General features: G+C 39.1%; 1 protein-coding gene across 1 annotated transcript; it reads left to right on the forward strand.

The window, feature by feature from the left end:
• The first annotated feature begins 200 nt into the window (after positions 1-200).
• Positions 201-10,737, forward strand: ALG8 (ALG8, alpha-1,3-glucosyltransferase). The gene is made up of 11 exons (XM_009698114.1): positions 201-388; positions 1,921-2,030; positions 2,965-3,032; positions 3,581-3,707; positions 4,316-4,419; positions 4,533-4,653; positions 5,371-5,510; positions 6,334-6,473; positions 7,852-7,949; positions 9,021-9,093; positions 10,506-10,737. The coding sequence occupies exons 1-11, from the start codon at positions 285-287 to the stop codon at positions 10,735-10,737; spliced, it is 1,317 nt and encodes a 438-aa protein (XP_009696416.1). The 5' UTR covers positions 201-284.
• The last annotated feature ends 801 nt before the right edge of the window (positions 10,738-11,538 follow it).

Raw genomic sequence — 11,538 nt, forward strand, 5'->3', positions numbered from 1 at the left:
CTCCCAGTACTACAGAAAAAGAGTTCAAAACGTATTCAGCACCATTCAACTGGCTATTTTATTGTGAAGTAGTTTCTGTTAAATAGAGGCTACTGAGATAAAATACATCAGCTGATTTGCTGTGACAAAGTGTACCTGAAGGACTGTAAACAGCAGGGATTGTGTTAAACTATTTAATCTTATTTTGTGTTTAGGCAACTTCAGAATGGACCCTGGATTATCCACCATTTTTTGCTTGGTTTGAATATGCACTTTCACACATTGCCAAGTACTTTGACCCCAAAATGTTGGTTATCGAAAATCTGAATTACACCAGTCGTGCAACCATCTTCTTCCAAAGATTTTCTGTCATCTTTACAGATATCCTTTTCATATATGCAGTTCGTGAGTAAGTCTTAATGTTCTAATTTTAGGGACAGTGGGTAGTGTTTAATATATGGACTTTTTCTGGATTAACAACAAATAATTATTTGTACAAATAAGCTTGTATATGCATGGCAATATCAAAGTTGCTTTAACCTATTCCAGGACAAATTTAGAACATGCTGCTAAAAACAAAATAACTTATTGTTGTTCTTGGAGGTGCGATTGCTGTACATGTGGTCAGATTTGTACACATTTGGACATTAGGTGCTGTTTCACATGTTATAGGTGTTTTGTTTCTGTCGCCAGGTTAATTTTGTAGGAGTGGCAGGACAGCTTGCATGCATCCAACTCTTCCATCCCCCCGTTGCTTTTCTTATTAATCTGTTCTTCTAGAGTGGAAGCATAAAGGAAACTGGTGACAAAATGCCAGTATCATCAAATACACAAAGTCGTTCCTGTGGTTTCAGTGTTCTTGGTGATAAACTGATTATTCCATGTCTAACTTAATTTTGTTAAGATTATGTGTTTTCAATGTGCCCTGACTTTGTGAAGACTCCTGTGGTTTCAGTGTTCTTGATGATAAACTGATTATTCACGTCTAACTTAATTTTGTTAAGATTATATGTTTTCAATGTGCCCTGACTTTGTGAAGAAGTGTCTCTCTCATAGCTAAAGAGTAGAGGTGGGGGTAGGTGTTTTGAGAAATATGTTGCCTACCTTAATGATTTGGCTGTAACAGTCTTCCCTCATTTTATTTTACCTGCTCAAGGTCTGGCTAGAAAGTTCTGTGTTACATTGGAGCACTACCTAAGCTCCCTTCATTACTTTCTTTGTTTGAAATGGACTAGCTTTGCTTTGTGAATTTCTTCCTTTTATTGTTTTGACTCAAAGAGATATGAATAAGCTGGCTTTCTAAAAATGGCTCTAATAGCATTTCATCACAAATCATCCACAACTTTTTCATCTGATCTAACCTTACCTTCAAAAATATGGACCATATGGCTTCACACTGAGAAGTAATAAGATGTTTTTAACCAACAGAAATCCCTCATAGTAGTAGGGGGGAAGCCAGGAAGAGGTTAATGTCCAACTGAGGACCTTAAATACAACTTGGTATGTTGTCTCTAGGTATAGCAATACATTGTTCATTCATGAGAAGTTGATAGCAAACAGGTTACGACAACTTTACAGTTGTTATTCAATGTGAGACTTGAACCTGAGGCTAAGTTATTTAACATAAGCTTTAGCATGTGGAACATGCTACAACTATTGAATTTTAAAATCCTTTTCTCACTAACCTTTATTCATGACATTGCCTTCTCTTGATGAATGTAGCAAGAATTTTATCATTGCCTTCCATCCTAATAAAATAGTTAACTTCAGGGTATTCATGACATTGCCTTCTCTTGATGAACGTAGCAAGAATTTTATCATTGCGTTCCATCCTAATAAAATAGTTAACTTCAGGTTAAGTGCATTTCTCAACTCTTAAAAGCAATGATGTTTTTGTTGGCTGTTTCAATTAAGAATTCTGTTTCTTCTGCTCTTGTTCAGGTGCTGCAGATGTGTAAATGGAAAACGAGCTGCAAAGGATATCCTGGAAAAACCAACATTTATTCTTGCTGTTCTGCTCTTGTGGAATTTTGGGTTGTTAATTGTGGATCGTATCCTTTCAAACTGTTGCAGGTTGTTTATGAGTTTGGGTTTAACAACCTGTTACAGCATGTGGTACAAACCCATGAATATTGTTGTTACTATCACAGCAAGTAACACTACTGTTTGTGTTTCTGGGGTTAGTTGAATAACAGGTTTTCATTAGAGTTATTATTTGGCAAAATGGAAACTGTTCAGTTTTTGGTCTGATTTGTCAGAACTGCAGGAGGACCATGCAGCAATGCGCCCATTCCTGAAATACCTGCCAACAGAAGTATTAGCAGAAAGCCTCTTTTTTTTTTCCTGGATGTGGTTCTTAGTTTGTCCCATGGCAAGGAAAATCTCTGCAAGTGCTTTATGTTCAGACTGTATTCAGTTGATTAATGTTATATGAGAATTAGCAAGGCTTTTTAAAGAGGATGTAGAAATAACTCTGGAAAGTCCAATTATTGTAGGTTAGTCTTGACACAATGTGCATTGACCTAGCTGAAGAGGGATCAGAGTGGGGAAAAAAACAGTAATTCTTTTATAGGAAGGACTAGCTTTGTCTGTCCCAGTCCTTGTCTAAGTTGCCTGCCTACAGCTGGTAAATAAGTGAGGACTACTGTCTCCATCCATTAACCAATATGTGGCAGAAACTAGTACTGAAAATGGAGAATTAACCTTTTTTGTTTTGTCTTATAAAAGTTGCGCAATACATATGTAGTCAGAATGCTATGCTTCACTTCAGCAAGATAAAATGCTAGCATTAGTAGATTTTAACTAAGTACTTATAGGTAAGGTTAAATAATGACTTCATGTTTATGTGGAGTGAATTTAAGGTTGCTTTCTTGATTTTTAAGTTCCATTTTAATTTGAATTGATTGTTTGTAAGTTTGAGTCTTGCCCAGAAAACTGATAATAGTAAAGAAAGCTTGCTTTATTCCTTTCTTGACTCGAGTTCAGATATTCACTTTCAGTACAATGGCTTTCTATTTGGGCTGATGCTTCTTTCTGTTGCTCGACTATGTCAGGTAAACTTGAATGACTCTCTTCTGTTTGTTGCCATGTGTATTTTAGGTGCACTAATTCACTTCATTGGGCTGCTCATATTGAAGGCAATGGGAGTGGCTTGAAGTTGAGGTGTGCTAAGCTGGATGTCTAATTATTTAATGAGTTTGGGGGGAAGAGGGGAACTTGAAACTCACCATAACTGCTTGCTGATGCTGCAGCATTGCAGTTCCCTGTGAGAAAGCTAAATTCTGTGTTATACCAGAGCGATGTGGCATGGTTTCTTGCCATCTTATCTTCTTCCAAGTCACCCATCCTTAGAAAACACACCTCTGAAGCTGTGGGGAAGTGAGGCCTATCCCAGTCTTCCAAGTACTGTGTGACAATATAGTTTTCTTCTCCATACGTATTGTGCATAACACTACTGAGTTTATAATTTGAAGTAAATACTGCTTTTTTATGCCCATGATAAATGTCCTGTCACCTTAGGAGTACAACAGAGGATCATTAAAAGTTAATACAAAGGGAGTACAAGGAGAAGAGCTTAGGTTTTGTTTTGTTTTTCTTTCAGAAAAGATATCTGGAGGGCGCTCTTCTTTTTGCTGTTCTTCTGCATTTCAAACACATCTACATGTATGTGGCCCCAGCATATGGCATTTATTTATTACGATCCTATTGTTTTACTGCAAATAATGCAGGTAAGATGATTTTTTTCCTCTTGCTTTTAGGGGATTGTGTTTATTAGTGGGGCCTGGGGAAAACTCAAGACATGCAGATACTATTGAAAAGGCTGTGGGTCAAAAAAATTCTACTTGAGTAGCAGAGTTAGTAAAATCTTTAAAGATCTTTGAAATTTATTTTCTGCAAATAAATTCTGCAAAATTCATGTTCCTAGTGAATTCTTTATTAAGAAAAACCAACATGAACAAACTGCAGGTGGCAGTTTTGAGGCTGTAAGAATTATTCTGGATATGAAATGATTAGATAGCATCAGAAGCTATTTCAAAGTCCTTCTTTAAGTTTCTCTCCACTCCTTAGCACTGAAACATGTCTGATGTTCCTCACGTGAACAGAGAAGGTCCTTGTCTTGGAAGAGACAATACCGAAAGGTGGTATCATGCAGGAGGTGCAATGTGGAAAAAGTAGATGCAAACTAACTGTTGAAGGAAGCAACTGAATGTATTGATATAAAAGGCTCTGTGCTTCTTTTTGATAGGTGCTAGCAATTCACTGTTGGCATGGAATGCTTTGTCTCCCTCTCCCCTTGCCACAGTAACTGTTTTCCTGATCTGTTTGCTGCTTGTAGATGGATCCTTGAAGTGGAGAAGTTTCAGCTTTCTTCATGTAACTCTTCTGGGATTGATTGTCTGTCTTGTTTCTGCTCTTTCATTGGGCCCCTTCATAGTATTGGTAATAACCCTTTTTTCACCTATTATTCCCCTGAACTATTAGAAAATTGTGTTATAAAAATATAAACCATGTCTCATCTAAAGAGGTCATGTCTTATTTTTTGTTTTCTGTAGGGTCAGCTGCCTCAAGTCATTTCACGGCTCTTTCCTTTCAAGCGAGGCCTCTGCCATGCTTATTGGGCCCCTAACTTCTGGGCTTTGTACAATGCCATGGATAAAGCACTAACAATTTTTGGTACAGTATGCTGATCTTGCTATTTGGTGCCTATTTACAAGTAGAGCTCTCTGGATTTTAGTCTTCTCCATTTGAAATGCAGGTAGTAAATTACACTTGCAGATTGCCTTAAACCACCTGATTGTCTACATAATCCAATGTGTGATAAGTTTTCAGCAGAGAGTCAGAAATCAATCGTTCCTCTGCTTCCTCTGATTCAAGGGCTGGAGCACCTCTGCTGCGAGGACAGACTGAGAGAGTTGGGCTTCTTCAGTCTGGAGAGGAGAAGGCTCCAGAGAGACCCTAGAGCAGCCTTCCAGTACCTAAAGGGGCCAACAAGAAAGCTGCGGAGGGACTTTTGACAAGGGCAGGGAGTGACAGGACAAGGGGCTGTGGTGTTAAACTGGAAGGGGGAAGGTTTAGATTAGACATAAGGGAGAAATCCTTCCCGGTGAGGGTGGTGAGGCAGTGGCAGAGGTTGCCCAGAGAAGCTGTGGCTGCCCCATCCCTGGAAGTGTTCAAGGCCAGGTTGGATGGGGCTGGGAGCAACCTGGTCTGGTGGGAGGTGTCCCTGCCCATGGCAGGGGGTTGGAACTGGATGGGCTTTTAAGGTCCTTTCCAACCCAAACCATTCTATGATTTTTAAAAAGAAAAGACTTGGCTATATACTTAGTTCAGCTACTTAATTTTCTTCATTAAAATTTATCAATTTGTGCTTTTTTGATGTTTTGTTTTTAGGTTTAAAGTGTAATTTTCTTGATCACACAAAAATTCCTAAAGCTTCTATGACAGGAGGACTGGTTCAAGAATTTCAGCATACTGTCCTCCCTTCTGTGACTCCACTGGCAACGTTAATCTGTACTTTCATATCTATATTGGTAAGACCAAATAATATTTTTGGTACCTTGATGTGCTTTGTCCCTAGTAGGTTTTATTTGATTAGCATACACTTCAAGTGAGTTTTAATTCTGGGGCAACAAAGAAGCTTTTTTAAAAACAAAAATAATAAAAGCAATTATTAGGATAAATGTGGAATTAACATCTTTCTTGATATACAGTATTGCTTTCTGGCTAAAATTATGGTCCCTGTCAACTCTAAAATGGTTAAAAGATTGTTAAAAGCAACCTTGGATCAAAACCACTCTGCACGCTGAGCTAGAGGTAGCCTTTTGTGATAGGAGTAGTTGAACTAGGATGTGAGTGGAGATACTGATGGAGCTGTCTGCACAGCTTATGGTGTTCCTAACAGCATGAGCTACAGGTAAGCCTAGTGTTCTTCACGTGACAAGCAAAGAATTAAAGGTTCAATAGTAATTACGTGGATACAGAGGTGGTCTTCACTCTAATAAGCAACTAGCCTTTAATGGGAAGTCTTTGTTTCAACACCTTTATTTAGCAACTTTGATAAAATTTGTTTAGTGGCTTAGATGCAAAGACAATTCTTGCAATACACGTAGCAGGGAGTTGGCTGTGGTCTCTCAGTCTACTTTTCTGCTCCTGTTATATCAATGAAGTCCTTCCGGGTCTACTCATACATCCAAATAGATACGGTTCCTCCAGTGCTATATAATGCTTGTGCCACACAAGCACAGCCTGGGTGCAGTGGTGTTTATTAACATTGAAAAATCTCTTTGGACAATGGTTTGTGTTCAGGGTTGCCAAACTTTTCACTGAAGTCCTGTTTTTGCCTGTTGTTTCTAGCCCTCTGTTTTCTGTCTTTGGTTTAAACCTCAAGGGCCCAGAGGCTTTCTACAGTGCCTTGTTCTTTGTGCGTTGAGCTCCTTCATGTTTGGTTGGCACGTGCATGAAAAAGCAATACTCCTTGCTATTCTGCCTTTAAGGTAAGTGAATTTTGTACGCAGTAGTTGGCCAAACTGAACCTGCAGCCACTTGTTGAGGAATCCTCAGAGAGGATCGCTTTGTTTTCAATATACTTCAAAAAATGAAAGAATGACATAAGCTGTGAAGTTTTAGTGCATTTCAAGTAAGTTAATTTCAGGCACAATAAAATGTGGCTGCCTTTGCAATAGAATGCGCTGATGATAGTATAGTGTATGTAGGAAACTGGTGTGGTGTCAAACAAAATATTTCATGACATAGTAATGCTGGCTTATACTTTATGATAGTTTGCATTGACAGAAGCTTTTGGAAGAGCTTTATTGATAGTAGCTGATTCTGGTATCAGCTCTACGGGGCACAGCAAAGCTTTGTACTAACTTCTAGACAACTGGAAGAACAGAAGTGTGTGGTGTTGGGGTGATTAAGCAGTCAGTTTAAGAGTCTGATGCACAGGCCTACACACTACATACACTCTTTAGGGTCTCTTTGCTGAGTTCTTTTAAGATGCATAGTATACAGAAAATCTGTGTTTTGATTCAGATGCTTGATTGCTGTTAGAATAATTAAAAAAACACCACCCAAACACACCCAAAATAAACCATGCTTATGAAAGAATAGGTTTCAGACTTTAGGCTGCATGTGGAGCCACAGCTCTTGAAAGAATTAATTTAGCTTCCCCTTGAAGCCTCCTTTTCTTAGTGATGGCTTGAGAGCAGGTTTGATAAAACGTTTCACTCGTGATGTGGTGGACGAAAGCAGGCTGCTTTCTTAGTCTTTCGTGTCCCTCACTGCTATCACTGCATTTGTGCTGTACATTCACTGCACCCAGAAAGTCCAAGATGTAGTTATTGTGTGTCTTGTGGCTTTGCCTTTTAAAGAGAAAAATTAATTGGCTTGCCTGACTTGAAGCATTTGATGCTGCTGTCGTACTCAAGCTTGGCAAGCGTTTGTGGTTGACTTAGTAGTTTTTCCTCTCCTCTGAATAGGTAAGTTTAGAGATCTACTCTGGAAGGGACAAATGTGAAAATATTGTAATCTTTTAGCTGCCAGACAGCTGAAGCCTTGATGAGTGCTGTGGTTCATATGTAAAATGCTAGGTAGATTGTTCAGGAGCCAGCTGAGGAAAGGATCCTTCTGTGCTGTGCTTGACCCAAACAAAGTTTTTACCTAAAGGAAATACCTGCTTGGTGTAGAAGTGAGGCTATAGTTCATAAGCTGCCGACCAGTATTGCTACGAACTGGATTTTCCTTGTTCAGAGACTTAGTGATGTTGAAGTCTTGAAATAAGAATTGAGGGAGGGAATTAGTAAAATTGTGTAGTGTTTTGCTGAAATTAAGTTTCTTTGCTAAAAGACAAACATAAATTCTTGTCACTTTTAGCTTGTTGTCTGTTCAGAGAGCCAAGGATGCTGGCATCTACTTGATTCTGACAACAACAGGGCACTTCTCACTTTTTCCATTGTTGTTCACACCACCAGGTAAAGTGTTTTCCGTCTTTCTGTACTTTGGTCTTACTGCTCTGGGCTTTTTTTTTTTTCCAGAGATGACATGCAGGTAATAATTTTGGATTGCTAGGTAATATGTTGAAAATTGCAAGAGACTTATGTCAGCCTGTTCCCATAAATACAAACTCTCCAACAAGTGAAAAGAAGTTTTAGTTTAAAAAGCTGTGGAAGAGGCATAGGCTTTAAGTTGAAATAGAGATGGGAGATTTGTCATAGTCACTGTTTGTTATCCCTCATTCTGCCACAGTTCTAGAAACTTCCCCCTAACATAACCATGTGAAGCATAAGTGATAAAGACAGTTTGAAACAACAAACTTGGCAGGCTGTTTTCCAGCTGACTGCTGCTTCCTGCTATCAGTAATGTGCTTAAACTAAACAAATGACACAGCACGACCGATCAGTATGTGTAGGGACGGATTTGTCATTGTGACCAAAAGCTGTTCCTTCCCTCCTCCCCTTTCAATTAATCAAAGGTCTGTTTGCTTCACTTAAACCCTGGGCAATCATAGCTACGGCAACACTACAACGCTGTATTGGTTGACCTCCTTCTGGGAGAGTTCAAATCCAGATGTGCTCTTTTGGTCTGATAGTGCTGCTTATTTGCAATAGTGAAGCTGCTGCCTTGAGAAATGAGAAACTTCCTCTGCCTTCTATTACTTCATTTTTATCTAGTGTGCAACCTAGAACTAGATAGCATTCATTTGGCTGTCACTTTTGTTTTAAGCTTCCCAGTGATTTCTGATTTCTTTTGAATAGGATAATATTATTTGCAGTGCTATCATAAGTTGTAATTCTAATTAGTGTGTTCAGTATGTTTATAGATGATTGAAGTTAAGTGTAGTGCAAATGCTTGACACTTACTCTAGTAAATATCTATGCTTGTTTTTAGGTGTCCTAAGCAATAAAACTTTTAGTTCTGTTTGGAGGAAATAATTAAGTTGGGCAATGGAACTGTGACTAGTGGGATTTAAAGATACTGCGATTTATATGGCAAAAGGTTTTTATAATTCATTTTAAAAGTACATTATGTTTCTTGTATTTCAGAACTTCCAGTTAAAATACTGCTTATGCTGCTGTTTACTGTTTATAGCTTCTCTTCGTTGAAATCTCTATTCAGGTAATTAAAGAAACTTGTTCCCAATGCCAAGAACAAAACCGTTTCTTCTATCCCTGGCAACAGTGTTGTCATAAGGGGCAAACACTGCAGAAAACTGATGCTGAAGTATCCAATTGAAGTGTTACAGGTCAAAAGATGCTGCTGCTCTGCTCTCTTCTCGGGAGGCAAGGCTTAAGTTAGGGTTATTATAACACATCCTTGTTATGTTTGAGTTGTGACAGCTACCCAGTTAGTCCCAGCAGGCTGTAAATCCCCACCTGCTTGATGTGCTGTTAAAGCATGGAGTTGTAATGCTGTCGGCTGTGAGGATTTAATTCAGTATTGGAGCACTTATTACAGTGATCTATCTGGAGATCGTCTGTGCCAGCGGTTATAAATACTACTGTGGCTTTTTGCAGTAGTACTTAGGATTTTAATGTATGGAAGGGACAGGTTATAAATAACATACATTTACAAGCTGTGATTTGTCAACAGATCTCCTGCAAAGATTTGGATGTCAGAACATACAATTACCCAAACCGTCCTGTGTACTTTTACAGGCTGTTGATCTCTTTACCCACTTGACGAAAGCTGGCACTTATCCTTATATCCCCTGGAGTCTCCACTTGTCTATTTCCAAAACTTTTCGTGGCAAAGCCAAGCTGTAATGATGTTGGAAATGCTATGAACCTGTATTCAGTACTTCAGTCACCTGCCTGTAATGATGTTGGAAATGCTAGAACCTGTATTCAGTACTTCAGTCACCTGCTTTTTGTAGGCGATCCTCTTTCAACCAGACTACTTTTTCCCCCTTAGTATTCCAGAATTCAATTATTCTGTCTCAAGAGCTCTAACTAAAGGCCTCTGTAGGCGCTTAGTTTGTTTAGAAATGGAGGTTTTGCAAGTTTCTTATTCCAAACTTTCCAAAACAAATAAATTCCTTCCAGAGGAATGTGAATCCCCCTGTAAACTACATGCAGTCAAAACCCTACCACCAATGTCCTTTGCAAGAGAGATTGGCTCATAGTACATCCTACAGAAAGCTTGGGGGAAAGGGGAAGAGGTTAAGATAAATCTGACACTTCCAGTCTTTGGATGTAGAATAACTTCAGTGGAACAAGTGTGTCTATGAAGGTCTCTGTTCAGTTGCTCACTGAAATGATGTGAGGTGAAGTAGAGCAGCTGAGGAGATTTCTAGTTAGATTCCAAGGAATCTTGGAACTTGCTGTAAAAGCCACACAATAAGGACATTAGCTGTACTCTTTATCATACTTTTTTCCTACTGAAACTCTTTAAATTGTTATTTAAAGCCTTGTTCTGAACTAATGGGGAATATTTGCACTGATCACCAGTGATAGCTGAAAAACAGATGTGTTCTTTTTAGTTAACATGTATTTTTAACACTATCTTTTTTTCCTTAATTCCTCTGACAGGAGAGAGAGACCTCTCCTTAACTGGCTTGAAACAATCTACCTCATCCAACTGGTGCCTTTGGAAATCTTCTGTGAAATTGTATTTCCTCTGACCCCCTGGAAACGGCACTTTCCTTTTGTCCCTCTGTTGCTGACCTCTGTATACTGTGCTCTGGGTGTCACATACGCTTGGCTGAAACTCTATGTCTCTGTCTTGACCGAGAGAATTTCTGTTAGACAAAAGGCCGAGTAAAGCCACGGTGTTGGGACGAGTCCCAGGTTATCCCTTTGAGGGCATTATCCGGCACGGTGAGGGGTTGTCACAAGGACATACAACTCTTGAAGACACAGCGTTCCTGTACAATCGCCACGAGGCGAGTTTTTTCTTCCAACGCTTCTACACTGCCCAACAAGGATACCTCTAATCAGAAGCACTTGTCACGATACCATGGGGCGCGGTGAGATGCCACTTGCCGTGGATAAACTGTGAAGCTCAACGAGGTCCAAACTTCTGTCCTGAGGAAAACCTGCCCAGCTTTCCCATTACTGTTTGTATTTGAATAAAAATCACTGTGGCAAATTACAAGGGACCATTGCTGTGTAGGAGAGCATTGTAACTGCATTCTGTGGAATATGTACATTAAAATCTGGATACTTTTTTGTTTGAGCATTTCTTGTGGTTTTTTTCAGCACCCGTCTAAGCCCTGCTTTTGAGGGACACCTGCACAAGTAAGGATGTAGCATCTAGCTAGAAACTTGTCCCGAGGTGCTGTGTCAAACTCCTGAATACCCAAATCTCAAGCTTTAAATTAGTTCCTTAGTATGTCTGTGTCCCTTAGATTTTGTTTCATAGATTTTTTGCAGAGAGGTTTTAACATTCTTCTAATATTTACTTTTGTAGACCAGATTACCAAATTGAGGCATGCTTCTGAAATGAGGAATTTTAACACCATTATCTGATATGTTTAATGTGACTAGATAACTTATTTGTAATTCCTGTAAAATTCTGCAACTGTGCCAAAAGACCAAGCAAGTTGAGGAAGAGGTAGATTGT

The sequence above is a fragment of the Cariama cristata genome, unplaced genomic scaffold (assembly GCF_000690535.1).
Source record: "Cariama cristata isolate BGI_N322 unplaced genomic scaffold, ASM69053v1 scaffold5884, whole genome shotgun sequence".
Classification (NCBI taxonomy): domain Eukaryota; kingdom Metazoa; phylum Chordata; class Aves; order Cariamiformes; family Cariamidae; genus Cariama; species Cariama cristata.

Excerpts from the sequence above, each read along its gene's own strand:
- ALG8 (XM_009698114.1), top strand. The coding sequence starts at position 285 with ATGTTGGTTATCGAAAATCTGAATTACACCAGTCGTGCAACCATCTTC. Across the intron at positions 4,654-5,370 it reads TAAAGCACTAACAATTTTTG|GTTTAAAGTGTAATTTTCTT; the intron begins GTACAGTATGCT and ends TTTTGTTTTTAG. Across the intron at positions 5,511-6,333 it reads GTACTTTCATATCTATATTG|CCCTCTGTTTTCTGTCTTTG; the intron begins GTAAGACCAAAT and ends TGTTGTTTCTAG.